At 37.2% G+C, this 18,749-nt stretch overlaps 1 protein-coding gene across 2 annotated transcripts in view; it reads left to right on the top strand.

Annotated features, from left to right (window-relative positions):
• CORIN (corin, serine peptidase) overlaps nucleotides 1–18,749 on the top strand; it is a 132,883-nt gene that overhangs the window by 29,472 nt on the left and 84,662 nt on the right. For both annotated transcript variants that reach the window (XM_035325028.1, XM_035325029.1), the window contains exon 4: nucleotides 10,545–10,755. In XM_035325028.1, coding sequence (XP_035180919.1) covers nucleotides 10,545–10,755 — 211 coding nt within the window. The remainder of the gene's footprint in view (nucleotides 1–10,544; nucleotides 10,756–18,749) is intronic.

Genomic DNA, 18,749 nt, shown 5'->3' on the forward strand with positions numbered 1-18,749 from the left:
AAGTCAATTATGTGGTTACCTTGGAAAAAAAAAAAAAAAATGTTGTTGCATGGTTGGTTCTCTATTGTGATTGTTGATCACTTAGTTTCAAAAGGTACATCTTAACAGCTGGTAGCCATGTGTGCTTTTATTTTTGATTAAAGTTGATGTCCTTTATGCTTCTGCATGGTCTATTATGGATTGCATTATGGTGCAGCCAGATGTGGAGATAGAGCCATCATTAATATAAAGTGGTAAGATCCAAGCTACTGTCCAAAAGGAAGGTCAAAACACTGATACAACAGAAAGAAATTTACAGTCACTGCCATGCTTCACAATCATGTGAAATCCAAGAATAACATAATGAGTAACATGATTTGGAAAGATAATGAGGATGGGAATTTGAAAAAGCAATAAATTGACCAATAAATAATTTGGCTACTAATCTTTACACAAAACAAATTTGTCTCCCCTTTATTGCAACTGACAATTTAAAAATCCTAATACTCTCCAATGTAAAACAGTAGAAGTTCAGACTAGAAACTGGGAAAAACTTTTTTCACCAGTTGGGTAATGGATAGGTTCCAGTGGAACCCATTTACCCACAGAAGCTGTGGGATCTCTGTCCTTGCATGTTTCCAAGACATAGCCAGGCAAAGCCATGGCTGCCAGCGTGCTGATGACAATCTCACTTAGAGAAGCAGGTTGGCTAGAGACCTCCAGAGGGTTCTTCCAGCTGGTATTTCTATGGTTATGAGATTTAAAAAATGTATTTGCACATAGGGAGTGGAACACATTTTGCATGGCTGAAAGAAGTTTAGCATAGCATCTTGTCTGACTACATTTGAGATAATTTGTCCTAATTTTTATTGGGAAGCTTGTCATTGCTCTCTATTTAACTAACGTAGAGAAGTAAACAAAGAGCTATAAGAGACAACATTCAAAGAAACTATCTGTATTTTTTATTGGAATTATATAAAAGAAACAGTCTTTTCATCCTAGGAAGAGCAGTTGAAATACAAGTAATTTAAAATCTTATTTTGCACAAGCAAATTGCAAGCATGATGTTCGTAAGGTTTAAATGTAACTGCACCTGTATGCAGTTATGGGAAACTTCATCTTAGTTGTGTTAAGTTCTTAGGTACCTGAGTATTAGTCTACTCCTTTTACACATAAAAGCAAAAACAAACAAAAAAAAACAGGGTGTTTTTGATCACTAATTCCTCAGGCTGTGAAGGTTTGTCAACCTTCTTCTTTGTTCATATGAACAGTATAACTGGAACTCTAAGGAAAGCTCCATTAATGTAGAGAGCTAAACTAACCTGATAACAGAAGCAATTGAATTCTAATAGTAGAAACAGAACTAGTCCATCCCTGAATATTTTTAAAATGTGATGCTCAAAAGAAAATTCCATTGATACAGACAAGAGAGTGAGTAGCAGCCCCTCAGAATAAAGAGAGGGCCCAGGAAGTCATATATCATGTTCTGCAGCACTCACTTTGCCAAATGTGCAATCAAATTCAGAAGATCTAAGCTGCAGTATTTCTGTCTAAAGCAAATTGTCTTTTGCAGACAACGGCTACCTATGCTGTAATGAAACAGTCGCAGACATACTTTTGCAAAGCATAGCTGTGGGAATTTTCCATACAGCTTTTGTATGGAAATTTGTTTTCCAGCTGTGGGAAAACCAACAGTAATCTGTTAGACTGATCAGTCCTTTGTTAGCCTGTTAAGTTTAGTCCTTCCTAAGCCAGGTCTTTAGTACACCGGGATCTTAAGTTCCACCTGCAAACTGCCAAGCAGGAAATTGCAGTTTGCAAAGCATAGGTTTCACATACTTGCAGTGTTTTACTTAGCAAGTGAGGAGCTGTGTTCTGTCCCTAGTTTCTAGACAGATTTTGCAGGGAGGAGGCTTACATAGGGTTTGCTGCATGAGTTTTGTCTGAAAGTGAGATGAACATCAGTTATCACTGTGAGATACAATCAGAAAAAAGGATCCTAATTTCCTACCAAAGAGTTCAGAAGAGCAATCTGTCTGTTCTTGAAAGGTAATTAGCCAGAGACAACTGGGACAGCTCAAGTACACCTTATTACTATGCTGTCCTATTCAGAGCCTGTTGAGTATCTCAACCACTGTATGTCTTTTACAAAGCATTTTTTTTAACATAACAGCATTGGCACATAATTAAATGTTGTCAGTCAAGCTAGCATTTGTTTTAATTTATTGAAAACACTTTTGTTAAAAACGAATCATCTAGATGCCTGCCTTGGTCCTATGGAAGCCACCTTTTTTTTTGCTTCCCTCTCTTTTTCCTTTTGATAAATAATGTTAATAATAACAAAGTTATGCATATCTCCAAAGAACAGCAAAATGCAGTCCAACCTAATGTGCCATGGAAAATAGTCTGTAATGGTTGATCTAATCCTAAAATTAATTTAATTTTGTGCCTTTTGTTTATTTAATGGTAGGTTATTTGAAATATGTCTCCAATTTTACTAAGGAATCCTGTAATTTGGAAGTGTTCATTAGGAAATAGCTAATCAAAATACCAGATCAGGAATATAGGCCAGCTCACACCTCATGGGGGTAGGTATTAAGCATCACTTTTGGCTGATGAACTTACCTGCTCTCAGCTGTTCCTGCCTAAGGGATTAAAGAAGCAAGTATGTGCCTCAGTACAAGAAGGGCAGTGTCTGAAAGCACCTAGGTGAAAAAAGCAGAGCTCCAAAAATGAGGTGGCTTGTTGAAGAGTCCAGTCATTCGTTCCTCTCAAATTGTGTAAGTCATTACTTAGCTAAGTTATAGCTTAGCTAAGTTATGTGCAGAGTGATTGTTTTCAGCTAGCCTTGGAGTTTGACTTCCATTCCACATGTTTCTTCCCAAGCTCAACTTCACTCCCTTTCGTGTGACCCCTCTTTCTCCTCACAGACAGGTGGTGAATGGATGCTACTATCAGTCATGACCAGCTCCTTCTTGCTGCTTCTTCCTCCTCACACCTCTTCCCAGCCATAGCATGGGGTCTCTCTCATGGGGGTTTGGCCATCCAGAACAGCTCCCGTGCAGGTTCTCTATGGGCTGCAGCCCCTTGGGGGAAGCCTGCTCCAGCATGGCTCCTCCATGGGCTGCAATTCCCTCAGGGCTCATCTGTCTGCTTTGGCACGGAGTCACCCATGGTCTGCAGTGTGGGCATCTGCTCTACTGTGCACTGCAGGGAAATTCCAGCTCCACAGTTGGCTCTGCCATGGGGCTGCAGGGGAATATCTGCTCTGGTGCCTGGAGCACCTCCTCTCACTCATTCTTCTCTGACCTTGACGTTTGCAGGATTATTTCTCACTTTTTTTTTTTTTTTTTTTTTTTTTTTTTTTTTTTTTAAAATTGCTCTCATGCACAGCTTTTTGCCTTTTCTTAAACATGTTCACCCAGAGGTGCCACCACTTGGGCTCCTGGGCCCAGCCATGCCCTGTGGTGGGGCTGTTGGAGATGGCTGGATCTGGCTGTGTCTGGTGCGGGAAGCCCTGGCAACTCCTCACAGAAGCCCCTGGCAGCCCCCCATTGCCAACACCTTGCCACCTATACCTAATATTGAGAAAGCTGGGGATAACAGGCATACTCATCCTGGCCAACAGTGCTGTTCCTAGTAGTAAAAATGTTGGTATTTCTCTCCAGAACATGTGTTCATCCTTTTTGTTTTCTTTGACAGTGTTATATATGGACGTGTGCTGTCCTGTTAGGATCAGTTGGTGTTTTCCATTCTGTACAACATGTGCTGGAGGAGAACAAAAACACAACTTTTTCTGTGAGAGTGGAAAAATGTGAGGAAGGGTCTGAGAATGTGTTCAGACTGCAACAGAAACCTGATGTATACCCTCAACAGCCAAGCTCTCCCCCCTGTCAGGAAATGGAGACTGCTGTGAGTTGTGGAAATCATGTTTTCAAACCAATGTTAATGTGAAAAAAATTGGAAAAAAAAATAATAAAAAAAAAATACAGTAACTATGCTTCTGTTGTGAAATTGTTGATTTAAACTGTTGATACTTGTACTAAGGAGAAAACAATGTGTAGATTTCCTTGCTGGGCTGATTCCAAAGGACAGATTATGGTTCCTGGCATCTGCTGAAATGGGCCAGAAGAAAGTCACTTGTTGGGGCACTTTTCCTGAGTTATGGGAAAAACATCTGAAATACAATATCAGATGTTCAGTCCCAAGTGGAGTGTACAAGAGAAATTCATTGCTGGAAGGAAGCTAAGAAAATCTATCTGTCTTCTGTTTTAATTGAAATGAAAAATGTACCAAGATGTCATAGTGAATTAAAAGAGGTATTAACATTTTTGCAGACAGTGATGAATTTTGGAAAGAAGTTCTTCTGAAAAGACCAGATTCTAGGTGGGATGCTGTGCTCCTTTCATCTGCAGCAAAAGTCCATGACAGTCTGGATATACAATAGCAACAGGACAGAGGAGGGAAAAAAGTGTTATGTAACCTCATATATCAAATATGAGATTGTGAAATCAAGCAGAATCACAAGACCCTTTTAATGTCAGAAGAACATGGCAGTTTGGGACAGAAAAAAAAAAAAAAGATTTGATGAGGGTCATTCCAATATCAAGAAGTCTACAAATTGCCATTATAGGCAAGTTAGACAGGTTTCTAAGTTAGAATAGATGAGGTTGGTTTGGTTTTGCTCTTTTAAATGGGATTCTTAGAGATTTTCAGGACACTTAAAGATGAGATTTCATTCTATGTTAGCAGAGCTTTTGCTATGAAAGAGCCAGGTGAGTGTTGCCACTTTTTCCTGGTTTCAGCAGAGGTGAATTCACTCCCTGAGGCAGTGGATTTGTGGACTACAACTGTGGAACTTGGTACTTAAGTGTACTAAATTAAGTTCTTTAGCAAAGCAGCTGATGATTGCTGCTGCATTGAACACTGTCTCATTTTCCATAAGCTTCTTAAAGATATTCTGTGATAGTTGCTCTGATTAAAAAGATTATTTTCTAAGGGGAGTATCAGCAAACTTGAGCTGGGATACAAAAATCAGGCTGCTTACTTTCATCTTCAAGCACTCTCATGTACCTTATTATGGTTTGTCTACCTGAGACAGGTTTGTTTTGCAGATCTGCTATGGCAATCCTAGTTAAAGAAATGCCATAGCCAAGATCTGGGCCAGTTCAAAGTAGCTTTAACTGAAAGTGTTATTTGTGATTGCACTGCATTTACAATTGCTGATGCCAAGAGTAAAGATTCCAGTTTTCCTTTGTACTGCAAGTTAGAAAATAGATGCATGCAGAATGCTGAGTTGCACAAAATTTATACAGCCGTTTTTAAAGTTAAAATGTTCTTTCATTCTTATCAGTCAGGATTTGATTCTTATGGTGAATTCAATTTTTCCTAGCTCTTTCAAGCTGCTTTGTGGTGCTGGGCAATGATGGCACATTCTGCAAATGCACTGCTTCAAAGGCTGTGAGCAGACTGTTACCCACTGGTAACTAATCCCTTCTCTGGTCCTAGACAAAATGCTTTTGCTGCCAAAAAGCTATTTTACTCAATGATCTAATCTGAATGAGCTAGTTATTTTTCTCCATTGCATGTCAGGGAAAAAAAAAAAAAAAGGTGGAGGATGTCTAGGGAGAGGAACAATTTTGTATTCCAGTTGTGCTAAAACCCAGAGCTGGTTCATTGCATGACCTCAAAAAAATGAGTGAGGAGCCACAACCTGACTGCTACAGGGAAGGCTGAGTGTTCTAAAAGGAAAACAAATGATTGGGCATAAGCTGAAGTTCCAGTGGTGTTTCTGTGAGGCTGCTATAAACATTGCTTTTTGGGAAAGAATGCAGGTGGTTATTTTCAGGCAGCTCAGTTCTCTGGTCCAGTTCTTAAAGAATCCAAAGAGGGGAGAGGGAAAGAAAATGTGTTGTTTAAATTAGCATATGCAGTGCTGAATGAGAAACCATGGACTTGTATTGCAATTGTAGAAGGAAGCCCTTTTGTTACCAGTTCAGTCCATTTGGCAATAGCCAGTGATAAGCAGAAAACTCTTAATTTAGATGAATATCAGAAATGATCCATATAATTAGGAACCATGCTGCTCTGATCAACAGCTTGTTCACATGTTGTTATTTCCATTCACTGCTCTTTTTTTTTTTCCTGCCTAGGTAATGCCAAAAGTGGTTCATATGCTTTGTTTTCCCTGTAATTAAATTCTTTACTGGAGAAAGTAAGCAAATAGGTGGAGGCTTTCTGACACCTTTTTGGCATTTCTCTTCTTTTCTGGTCTATTACCTGCTTGGTTGGGAACATGTTTTATATTAGTATGTTGCACCATCAGTTGGATCCATTCATGTATGTGATTAGCATGCTGGCACTGGAGAGAAGTATTGTTTATAGAATGCACTTAGCCTGTACATACAGAGCAGAATTTAGCAATTTGGCAGGATAGTTAATGCATTTTGAGGCTTACAGCATTCTTTTCTTATTTCTATGGCTGTTTGTCAGTGCAAGATTTTTTAATTATTCACATTTTCAAGTTTACTTAAAAAATGAATACTGCTATTTACTAAAATATATTTTTTCATTATCTGTTTAACCTTTTTATTTAAGTACCTACTCCTCATTAAATAAGCTGTTACTTTTGTTTGTGTTTTAAATTACCTTTCATCTACTTTTAATGACCTTTAATATAAAATATTCCTATGCTCTGTAGAGTGCTGTGTCTACATCAGTGTTTGCCAACATACTGAGCAATTCTGGCTCATGGCAGGCTTGTCTGTCTGAAATATGTCTTCTACCTATCATAAGCTACCAGGCTTGATGCAAGAATTAACGGAGGGACTTGTTTGATGCAAATGATCAGAATAGAGAATCCCTGAGTTCTCTTCTGGTCTCCATTTCAGGGAAACAACCTTGCTGTAAAATAGTGAGTTACTCAAAGTGTGACCAACTTAGGCAGCTGTGCAGCACTTGAGGGAAAACTAGTATATTCGGCAAGGTCCCCTATAAAGCAGTAAGGCAACGGCTGCTGGATTAGAGGTCTGTGGCTCCCTTGGCAAGGGCTGAGGCATCTGTTCTCTGCAGCTCTGTGCAGTGTAAGTGAGCCAGTGGGGTGCTGCTCCTGAGCTAATTAGTCCTGCACTGAACTAAACGCCTGAGAAGGCTTCCCTGACTTTGCCAGAGAAGGTTCTTGAGAGTGTAGCACATGTTGTTCCCACTGCAGTGATAATCTGGGATGCATATGATGACACTGTGATAAAACAATTGTTGTTGCCCTGAAATTACACTTTTTGAGTTGTGGAGGCTATGGACTTTATGTAGTTACAGTTGCACTACAATTTATATAATGGGTGAAAGATGTAAGAAGTAGAGGAGGTAGACTGAGCACCAGTGTTTAAAAGACTAGGTTTTAAGCCAGGCACCTGATTTCCAGGAGAGCATTCTAGGATACAGGCATGCCTGGGTGAATACTGAAGTGATGTTTGGCAGGAATGATAGATTCATGGAACTGAAGATGGACCACAAATGATTCTGTTACAAGGGCAGGTCGTGGGTTTAGCTCCTTCTTCCATCTCTCTTATTTTTAAAAGGTCTATAATTACTATAAAGTTTAATTTTCTTGGCCAAGAATGTTGAATTCAGTGCTGTGTTATCCAGCCACAGAACACTTGTAAAAGGTCAGACAGCTTGAAGGAACTTTAGCTTTTCTCTGTCGGGTTTGTGTAAATTTTAAAAGATCAACAGTAGCCCAAGTACATGATGTCAGCCAAAGTGTCAGATTCATGGCAAACACCATGGCAGGGACTATTTTGCTATTGTGCCTCAGGAGATAGGTGGTGATTTTGTGCATCATCCTGTTGGAATTCCACTTGTGTAAGCACTATGTGCTCTCCTTCCCCCTAGTTTAGGATAACTTACTTTATTTAAATAACTTTAGTGTGATTTTTTTGTGGGTGAAGGAGACTCAGAATTTTTCATCAGTATGTTTTCGTATTGCCACAGCAGTTACTGAAAATGTAGTCCCAGCCTCAACAAAAGAATGTAGGCAAGAGAGGACTGTGAGGATGTTAGCGGTTTAGAGAATGTTTGCTGTAAGTGCTTCAATATTTTTAATCTTTAAATCAGAACATTTTTGTTTTCATGTTAAGTTTTTCCAAGCAATAAAAATGTTATCAGAAAAATAATCTTTACAATACTAGTAAATGGCAATGAGTTTGTTAAAGTTCTAAATAGAATACAAAAAAATAGAGAGAGGTTTTAAGGTTTTATAGCAGATCAAGATATGTTGCAAGAGTCACAAAGTGAGTTGTCCTTAAATTAATGATGGATCTCTAGTGTCTTTTAAAAAGAAGCTGTTTTTGATTCTGAAGTGAATTTCTTTCACTTCCTTCCACCTTTTTTTCTTTTCTTTTCTTTTCTCTCTTTTTTTTTTTTTTTTTTTTTACTCTAGATGTCAATGGAGAATCTGGCCCTGAGTTTAAAAGAGGTACTTTAAAGGAGGCTATAGTGAGTATGGGTTGGTCTCTTCTCCCAAACACCAAGTGATAAGATGAGGGGAAATGGCTTTAAGTTGCACTGGGGAGGTTTAGGTTGGATATTAGGAAAAAAATCTTCACTGAAAGGGTTGTGAAATATTGGAACAGGCTGTCCAGAGAAGTAGTTGAGTCACCATTGCTGGAGGTTTTCAGAAAACATCTAGATGTAGAGCTCAGTGGCATGGCTTAATGGTGGTCTTGGCAGTGCTAGGTTAAAAGTTGGACTGGATGATCTTAGAGGACACTTCCAACATGAACGGTTCTGTGATTCTATGAGTTATATAGAAAAATGTGATTCCTGGATGAACACATCAATTACTCGCTGGACTGTGGGAGTGAGAAGAGACTGTGGTAGAAAACGGGTGTACACTGGTGCTGAGGGATGTTGTTGTCAGTATTGAGGGTGGGAAAATCTTAAAATGGGCATTTGTGGACATAATCCAGCTACAATTAGAATAAGGGGAGAGACTTGTCATTATTGCAGTGGAACAAAATTCAATTTCTCAGTTTTTTTTGAGACTTCTCGAGAGGTAGAAGACAAAGGAAGAAACTTCATGAGTATATTCATCAGATGTCTGAAAAATAGCATTTGTTTTTTACCAAGTCTTGATAAAATTTGAAACCTAACATTTTTTTTTTTTCCCATCAAAAACATTGCAATTTGAAAAAGCTCAAAAGCATTTTTTCTTCCCTGTGCTTTGCTTCCCTTACTGTTGTGTGAGGATGTATTAGAGATTAGTCCTTAGCAGAGTTTGCCACAAGCTCATTTGGACAGTGAAGACTTTGTCTAGACTGTAAGAAGAGGAAGAGGCAGACTTGCTGAGAAGTTAGAGCTTCATCCTGTGTGCTTTACATCCCCAAGTTTTATCAGGAATTGAGGCGCAGATGCCCCAGACAATGCTTAGAAGAAGCCAGTCCCAGTTTGTCTGATGATGGAAAGATTCTACCCTGGTCGGTGTCTATGCCCAGTTTTCTCAAGTAAAGAGAACAGGAGTACTAAACTTGAATGTTCTCAAGAGTTTTCCTCCTTCAGAAAATTAGAGTTGGGATGGTCATTTAGCATGAACACGATACTTTTCAATGGGATTAGTGGCAGAGTCTGGTCCTGAGAATGGGCTGAGGTCCCTGCTTACTGTACAGGGTGAATACTCTCTGAGTTTGAAAAAAGTTATGCCAGAGTCTGATCAGATGGCCTAGAAAGGCCTTCATCAAATCAAGGAGCTGTCATAAATATTAGGTTTATTAGTTTATTTTTGATAAAAATCTGAAACTGATGTAGGTTTGTGAAACTCACTCAAAAGAACTTCATGCAGTAAGTTAGCCTGATGATAATGCATAGCTGAGGTGGCCTACTGCATATGACAGAGCACAAGCAAAGACAGGTTGCTGTGGTAGATTGAGAGCTGGACAATGACAATTTAGGACAGCGTAGGTTTTCAACCAGTAAAACATGATAATTCTACACTAGTAGGGTAAAGAAGAAAGACTGTGAAGGGAAAAGAATCACAGTGGGAAAATAAGTAAGCAAGTTCATGATCTTGGCAGGAAAGCTGCAAAGTAGTGTGGTACCAGAAGAGCAAAAAGAAACTTTTTGGAAACATCAAAAATAGAACAGCTTTAGAATCCAATGACTTTTTTATTTTTTTTATTTTTTTTTTGCAAAATTTCCTTGCTTGTTTCAACCAAATTTGGCCATGTTCAGGTTATTCTTATGGTGTGTTTATCCAGCCAGTATCAGAAAGAAAATGTTTTTGTACAGTTTTTTCTTGTAATTTCTTGTACAGTTTTGTAATGGGTTAGAGAATCATGGAAATATCTGAGATTAGTTGCTTTTGCAAGCTAACCTACCAAGCTTCTTCAGATTTCTTTTGTTCTTAGATAATTATTTTTGGACAGCGTTATGACAGCATTATGGAATGCCATCTTGTCCATGAGGTAGAGGCATTGCTTATGTATGTACTGACTGATCAATTCAATATATACTTTGAAGCAACTGTTAAATAGTGGTACCTCTGTTCTAAATATATTGTTTTGATTTCACAGGTGCCTGCATAAATATCACCAACAGCCAGTGCCAAATGCTGCCATATAACTACACCACTCTAACTTCAGTTCTTTCCATTGTCAAAAGTATTGAAATGGAAAAGTTCCTGAAGTTCTTCAGTTATCTCAGTCGTCTCAGCTGCTATCAACACATCATGCTGTTTGGCTGTAGTCTTGCTCTTCCTGAATGCATCAGTGACGGTGATGACAGGTATTTGGAAACAAAAATCAGTCAGTGACTAGAGCCAATTGTGGTAAAATACTCTGTCTAATCAGACAAGGGCAGATCCCAACTAAGCCTATGTCCTTCTAATTACAAAACTGCTGTCTGTCAGAGCTATTCACATTTCTGCCAGGATAAGCCAACTGCAGTAAAGTTCTCTTAGAGAAAGTATTGCCAGTGTACAGAATGACACTGTGATACTGGGGAAGTCAGGTTTGTTTCCTCAATAAGGGGTCCAGAATTCTTGTACCTTATCCCTCCAATCTGAATGGTCCAAAATGGAATGCTTTATAACAATTTAAATGCATTGGGTATTTAAAACATTGACATAAAGTGTGGTGTATCTCAGTTAAATTAAAATTCAACAAGCAGGTAAAGCAGATTTTTAAGGCAACAGTCAGTCATTTCAATTCTTTTTGATCTTTTCCCTGAGAAAAGTTTATCTTTTAAATCCATGTTATGGTATGAGATTAGCAGGATATATTCAGAGTGAGATAAGACATGCTTTTTAAACTTCTCAGTTTGATTTCTGCGTTTACATAATTACACAGCATTACTATCATGTGCATGCACTTTTTTCATTGAGTTTGATTTGAAATAGAGTTTGACAGTGCTAAAATCAACATATAGTGCAAAAAGACTTTTTTTTTTCTTTTTTTTTTTTTTTTTTAATATTTAAACAATCTTCCTGTTGTTTCTGAAGGGGGAAAGAATTAGGGGAAAGCTCTTTCTCCTCATTTCATTACCTGTAATGTAAAATTCAATGTAAGAGAATACGGCACTTGAGCAAGCGATTCATTTAGCATAACAAGAACCAAGAAGCCGAAAGCTGTGCAGTTTAGAAGGGATAGGATACTTAAGAAAAATCAGTTTTATTAGAAGAGATGAGCTGATCTATAATGATCTACTGATAGGTACACTCCCACTCCAAGCAACCTATGCCTGCCATTTCCATCACAATGGAATGATTCCTGGATCAGTCAGTTAAGCTCACTAAATTGACAGAAGATTAACCCAGGAAAATAAAGGTGAATAGGTGATTATATGGATAGGATTGGGGTGGAGGTAAGATGGCATGGGAAAGAGTGCAGTTAGACTGACCAGTAGACTGGCTGAGCTGTTTAATCCAAACACACCTGTGTGCCCATGTTTATCAGACTACTGACAAATATTTTCTATTAACCCCATGTAACTCATTGCATGATTAATTATAGTTCTTGCTCCCAGTAATCCAATAATACAATTGTTTCAATTAGCATACAGCCTAAGCTAACTGCTATTGCAAGAAATCATAAAACAAAATCAGAAAAGTGGCTTCGGGTACTAAATTGATACATGTACAGGTTAAACAACAAAAATAGCCATTTCTCTGTCACTTATTCTGCCCTATTTGGAATTTGACTTTCACAAGCCTTTTGAAAGTGAAGGGTGTGCATCAAGGGTACAAAGTTTATAACTCAATAAAATAAATGGAGGCTAAAAGTTTTACCTTTCCTTTTCCATTTTTTTGCTGAAGATACCATTATTGTAGGGCTTACATTGTGACAACTGCTTTGCTCTTTTAAAAAGAAAAAAGGTTAAAACTAAAGTTTGGAACATTCAGATTTTTGCTCTGGTTTTGGGTAGAAACCAAAATATTTTGTAATTCAAGAGTCAGGGTTTTTCTTTGTATGTGTGTGTTTGTGTATGTGTCTTCCACAATAGCAACTTTATCCCATTTGTTTTTAATGTCAAAGCTGGGACTGTATTTCCACCCCCCATACTCTGGAGGTCAAAATGTCTCCTTTGATTCTTATTTTGGAACTTTTTTTTTTTTTTTTTTTTTTTTCTGGAAACGGTTATGGATGCTTCAGGCTGGTAGAGTGAGAGTGAAAATGATGCAGGATTATGTTAAAACCTGACTTCACTTTAAGTAATCGTAACTGTCCAGAGTGTGTCATGGGTGACACTGAAAATGTAGGCCGAGTGGCAATCACTGGATCTGTAAGGGTGGATTGACAGAGTGCTGGTTTGTAAAATCTAGTTTGCTAAACCCGAGTTGCTGCAGTTTACGTTCTGCGTGTTTTTTTTTTTTTTTTTTTTGAACCTCTAGGCAGTTGACTGGCTGATTTTAGTGATTACTGTTTTTCTTGTAGAACCCAACTATTCCGGGCAAAGAAGTGACCTTCAAAGCCAAGAATAATGATTTAAAGAAGTGTCATATTGTTATTTGGGATATGGCTTCCTATATTTTTACTCACTGATTTTAGCTTTTAAAACATGACTGAATTAAGTGTGATTGAATTGATTGAATGATCTGTTTATAAAAAAAAAACCTGAGGGCTTTAGTGTCTCATGATTTCTTTCTGTGTTCACTTTTAATAAATATTTAAATGTTTTGTGGAACCATCCTAATATCAGTACTCAGTGAAAAATGAACCTGTAGCAAGAGGTTTTGCCTTTACAGAGTATTTATGGAATCGGAATATGTTTTATTTCAATTTATTTCATTTCAATTTGTTTCCTATTTGTATTTAGGAAGCTGTACAGACTTTACTGTCTCAGAATAAACAGGGAATATTCAAAGTAAAAAAGTCATGTCAGAAACTTTGAAGTTCATTAGGATTTATTACTGTACGATCCAAAAGATGAGATGGCAAAATAAGTGCATTACATTTTCAGAATGTGAATTCGGTCTAGGCAACAAGTGAAACACATATAAAAACTGCATAAAGTTGTTATTTAACACCTTCTAGTCCCCAGTGATAATTTATCTCGATGAGATGAGTCAAAAGTAGATGAAATTTGGGAATTCTTTCAGCAACTCTGGGGTGACTCTAGAGAAAGCCCTTTGGTGGTATGAAAGGCCCTTGGAATAATGAGGGACAATTGCTTTGTTTGTGTTGAGCAGAAATACAAAAGGAAGAGACAGGCTTGCTGGACAGGGGCATATGGCAAGTATTAGGAACATACTCAAGGAATCTGGAGAAGCAGAAGAGCCACTGTGGATAGAGCAGATAGAGCCCTGAGGATAGTGAATGGGGATAGGTCTGTGTGCTGTAGGCCTTTTTTGGAGATATGGTTGCTTTTAACATAGTATCACAAAACATACATTAATAGGCAGAACAGTTGTTACTGATGTTGTCTGTAATTCCGCCAGTGAAATCCTGCTGTCTCATTCTAACTGGCAGCACATCTCTGATAATATTATCTATTGATACTTCCTTGTTTCATAGTGCAATTGCTTCAAATTTATGTAGAGCATAAGTGACAAATGCTGCCTACACAGTAGAAAACAAATGAAACTTCTGTGATGCTCAGATGTTTATTCTTAGGTATTGTTGAGAGAATCTGTTGGCAGCTTCAGCCATGGGAGCAATAATTACAACAACGTGTTACAAGAAGCAACAAGAAGGGAAGTTCCAAACACTGATCTTTGGCATCCAATGCGCTGTCATTACACAGCTTTGCTCTGATGTTTTAATTTATGTCTGTTTCACATTTATCTTTCATATGTTTATAAACATTGTTTTCATTAACACTTGAAGGAGATTAAGTTTCTGGGCAGGGAGCAGCTTCAGTGTTTGTGTAACACCCAGTGTAGTTACGTACTGGAATTTCTGAGTACTACCACTATACTCTTGCTCTTAAAAATTGTTCTTCTGTATCTTACTACAATAAAAATGAGGTGTGTCAGTCAAAAAAAATATATAAAAACTTATATTTCCTTCTAGTAACTGGATGTATATTGTTAGCCCTATTGTTCTAAGAAACCGTATACTAGTACCTTTAAAATGCTACTTCCCACATTGAAGTTTGAAAGTCCAGCTAAAATCTGTGTGTGAAAATACATGGGAAGCTGAAGTGAATTAAGACAAAGCCTTTATTTACTCATAATTTGGATAGTAAAAACTCTTTATTTAAGGGATTATGAAACTTCCTCCTCCTTGGGTGAATGGAGGAGATATTTCCAACATGACTTCAAAATCAGATGTACAAAACCTTTCTTCACACTGTCCAACAGCATTTCTAAGAGAACTTGACTCTATACTGAAAATTGACATCTTAAATTCGTTTCTGTGTTTACCTAATAACTTCTGAAATGTTCAAGGTAGTAACTTTGTCCTTTGGGGTAGTAGTCTGCAACCTATTGTCTCCAAGCACTGACACTTCATTTGTTGTAAGGCAAATCTTCTTCTCAGATCTGCTGGTTATCATTAAGGATTTAAGCTAATGAGTTTTGGTTTACCATTGGGAGACACTTAGAGTGGGCAGAAGGTAATGCAGTGCTTATTTATTTCTTTATAACAACTCATTTGCATTGGATTCTGCAAGGTCTGCAGAATTTAGGTATTGCATTCAAGAGTACAAGGAAAATCTGAAAAAAGTGTGCAATGTTTTCAGATTTTTGAAAGAAATTGTAAAGTCAAAATGCCTGTAAAATTTAAAGTTTCAAAATTAATAGAGAAGTTCGTAGCGGGTCAGCCTGTAAGTGCATAATGCAAACACACCTTGAATGATACTTTCTAATAGTGCTTGCGTTATGTGAATACATGAGCTTCATCAAAAGGCTTGGTAAAATCAGCAAGCTATGTAAGATCCTGAAGACCTACATACAAGGTTTATTTCAGACTTTCAGTGCTAGGAATACATTTGAAGATTATGGATTCTCACAATATCTCTTCATTGTCATGCTGTCTTCTAAAGCAGAAACAAAAAGGTGGAGTAATTTCACTAATCCTCTGTGTAGAAGATTATTCTGTGTTTTCCAGAAAGCAGAGGAAATACCTTCCATTGATAGATCCCTAGAGTGTTAAATCTGTGGAGGTCAAACTTAATTTAAGCTCTGCCAAGAAAATAGTTTTTGAGCAAAGCAAATTAAATAGGGTAATATGCTCTCAAGAGAAAATTCTCTTGCACCTTTCATTTCTGCATCTGTTTATACATTAGATGTTTTTTTCATGTCAGACATCTTTGAAAAAAAAGCTGTGAAATGGTTGGTTTGAAGTTAGGGGTGAAAGAGTCCATCTGATATTAACTTCATTCTAAGGTAGAAAGCTGTGTAATGAAGAGAAGATGTTTTTCTCTGTTTTTCTGACTCCGGAAAAAGAGTTTGTCATGTTGGTATCTGTATGTACAATTTTTTTTGGTGTGCAGTAACCTCCATGGTATAATAAGAGTAGTCGGCTAGAGAGTCATTGAAAGCCAAAGGGGGCTGCATGATATGTTAGGGCTACGGGGAAATTAATATTGAAAATTAGGTTAATAGGAAAAATACCCTTTGAAGAGGCAAGGATAGTGGGAAATAGCTCAGTGGATTTTTTTTTTTTTTCTGTGTGTGTGTTCATTGTCTTCATTGATTTTTCTGTAATTTGTAAAGAGGGACAAAGTAGAATGTTTCATTTTCAATATGGACACAAACCAGGATGCAATATTAGGTCCAGAAAGCAAATCCAGAAATGCATGGTGTCTTTTATTAGAAGGTGACAACAGTTTAAAACAAATTTAAAATGAAGAAAATTTCTTTCAAGTCTCTTAGAATATGGAAAAGAATCAAAATTCACAGTGCAAGGGATCTCTGTCATGTTTTGTGTAACACATGAATATGATCAGTGATGGGGCTATTTTCCTTCTCTTGCCTTTGTGAACTGCACTCTAAGCTTATTCATGGTCTTTGTTCCTCCTGTTTACAGTGAAATTGATTTTTTTTTGATTTCCTTTTATTGCAGTGCACAATTAGAATTTTAAAAACAATAAGACATTATACAAAAATCATTTCTTAGAACTGATTGATGCTTTTAGAGTACTTAGTAGCAAATTTTAACACATTCACATAGAACTTGTTCGTATAGCTAAAGAGAATTTTTATTTTAAGACTTTGAGTAGGAAACTATCAGCATACATTTAAGTCAATATCTGTTTTTCAAAGTCAATGTGTTCAGTTTTGTACGAACTGTGTATGAATATGTTCACGTTTTGATAGGTAATCCTGTACTGGCATGTTTCAGTCTTGTTTTAATCTACCAAAATCACATAAATACGTCAAGACAAAATAGCAGCTGTTAGGAGCTCTGGGTAAGCAGTTTGACAGGTAACCTGTGACACAGCTGCTATACTAGCTTTTGTATTGTATTTGTGCAGAGAAGTGAAATTATAGTTGCAAAATTTTGCAATTCTACAGCTTGTAAGAAATGTTTAAATTTCATTGCTTGTGAAGATACAGTTTCAGAGTCACTTTTGAAGTAACTGTATTGACAAACCCTCCTGGAAGGACATTTAGAATCCCCTGTCAAAATCCCTATCAAATTTGAAGTGGTTTCATTGGTATTGCTGCAACCTCATTGAAAGAGTTCAGCTACAGAATTGGTGACAATAACATAACAGTGCTCTGAGGAAGAAGGTGGGATGATTTCCTCCTACTCCCTGCAGTTTGTCTTTTTACTTTCTTCTCCTGGCTCTATCACCATTTTTCATGCCATGACCCAAGCATGTCGGTGGAGGCTGTTTTCAAACGTTTATAAAGTAGCTACCAGACATTTCCTGAGTTTGCAGTCTGCCTCTTTACGTGCCATGGGAATGGCTTCATCATTTTTATATGCTTTCTTTTTGATAGTGACTCTTTAGACCGAGCAGTTAACGTGACTCAAAGAGGTTATTCCAGCTAGATTTTTGGCAATGGTTTTCTGTCAAGGAGATCCATTTACTCTGTTCATCAGCCTTGAAACAGAAGACTATATATAAACTTCAACTTTCATATCATGAGTAAATCAGAGGTGGTTGTCAGTGGATGAAGTGCTTTCTAAGCAGAATGTTTGAAATCACGTGTTTTGTTTTAAATGTTGCCATATCTTGTTTTTAAGCCCTCAGGAACCTGATGGGCTGATTAAGTACAAGAAAACACACTGTTGTAAAATCTTTCTGTAAATAGATAACCAAGTAATAATCCAGCCCTCAGTTTTAAAATCTAGCTGTGGTTCATTTAAGCACAATTGTGACCACACAACCTTGAAGATCCAGCTAATGAACATGTATTGTTAAATCCTGTCAAATAATGAAACAAAAATTAGAAAGAAAGAGTGTGATAAAGTTGTGAATGCTTGCCACACAGATAATGTGCTCTGCCACTGTTATTCATTTTTGTGTCCTTCATTGTTCATTTAAAGCATTTTATAAAGTAAATTAATGTAACTTGTACTGTTTAGCAGAAAATCTGAAGGACACACAGGGTGTGTTACCTGAGAAAGCTCAAACAAATAGAACGACCACATACCCTTTTTTTTTTTTTTTTTTTTTTTTCCCCTCTCCTTGCGCCCTTTGTAGCAGTCAATATGCCTTCTGATAGCTGTAATTTCACCAATAGTTACAGTAACTGTAAAAGCATGTTCTAATTGTTTCAGAAGTAATCTGTTGGGGATAGAGTTGCTAATGGCAGATAGTCAACATGCCATGTATTAAGAGAAACATTTCATAATGTGTTTGTTGCCTGCACAATGTACGTAACCAGTTTCAGGTCCAGTCCATCCTCAAACTGATTATGCACTAATTCTAGGTGAAATAGAACTGACTTACAGCAAGAAGAAAGTGAAATGGCTGGCATGTGTAATGCACAGGGGAGAGATTCATAGTAGCAACACTGTCTGTTTAATATATCTGTCAAATAGCACTAAACAGTATTTGTGTACTTTTGGAAATATTTATGTAAAATAACAGATGTCAGATACAAAGTCGTGGTTGAAACCATGTTGCACTAATGATGCTGACATACCTGAATTATTTTTCTAAATAAAAGGAAAATCAATCAACTTTTAGTTCAAACAGAAAATTTAATAAGTAATAAAATTGATGTATATGAAAAAAGAAAATCTACAATATGCAGATTTAGAAAGTGACATTGCACAGGGAAATGAGTTACAACATGAATTACGAGAAAACACACCCTCAAGCCCCAATTCCTGCTCTGATTAAAGCTAATTGATCAAGAAAGAAAATGTTATTTTTACTGT

Source organism: Oxyura jamaicensis, chromosome 4 (assembly GCF_011077185.1).
Source record: "Oxyura jamaicensis isolate SHBP4307 breed ruddy duck chromosome 4, BPBGC_Ojam_1.0, whole genome shotgun sequence".
NCBI classification, from domain to species: domain Eukaryota; kingdom Metazoa; phylum Chordata; class Aves; order Anseriformes; family Anatidae; genus Oxyura; species Oxyura jamaicensis.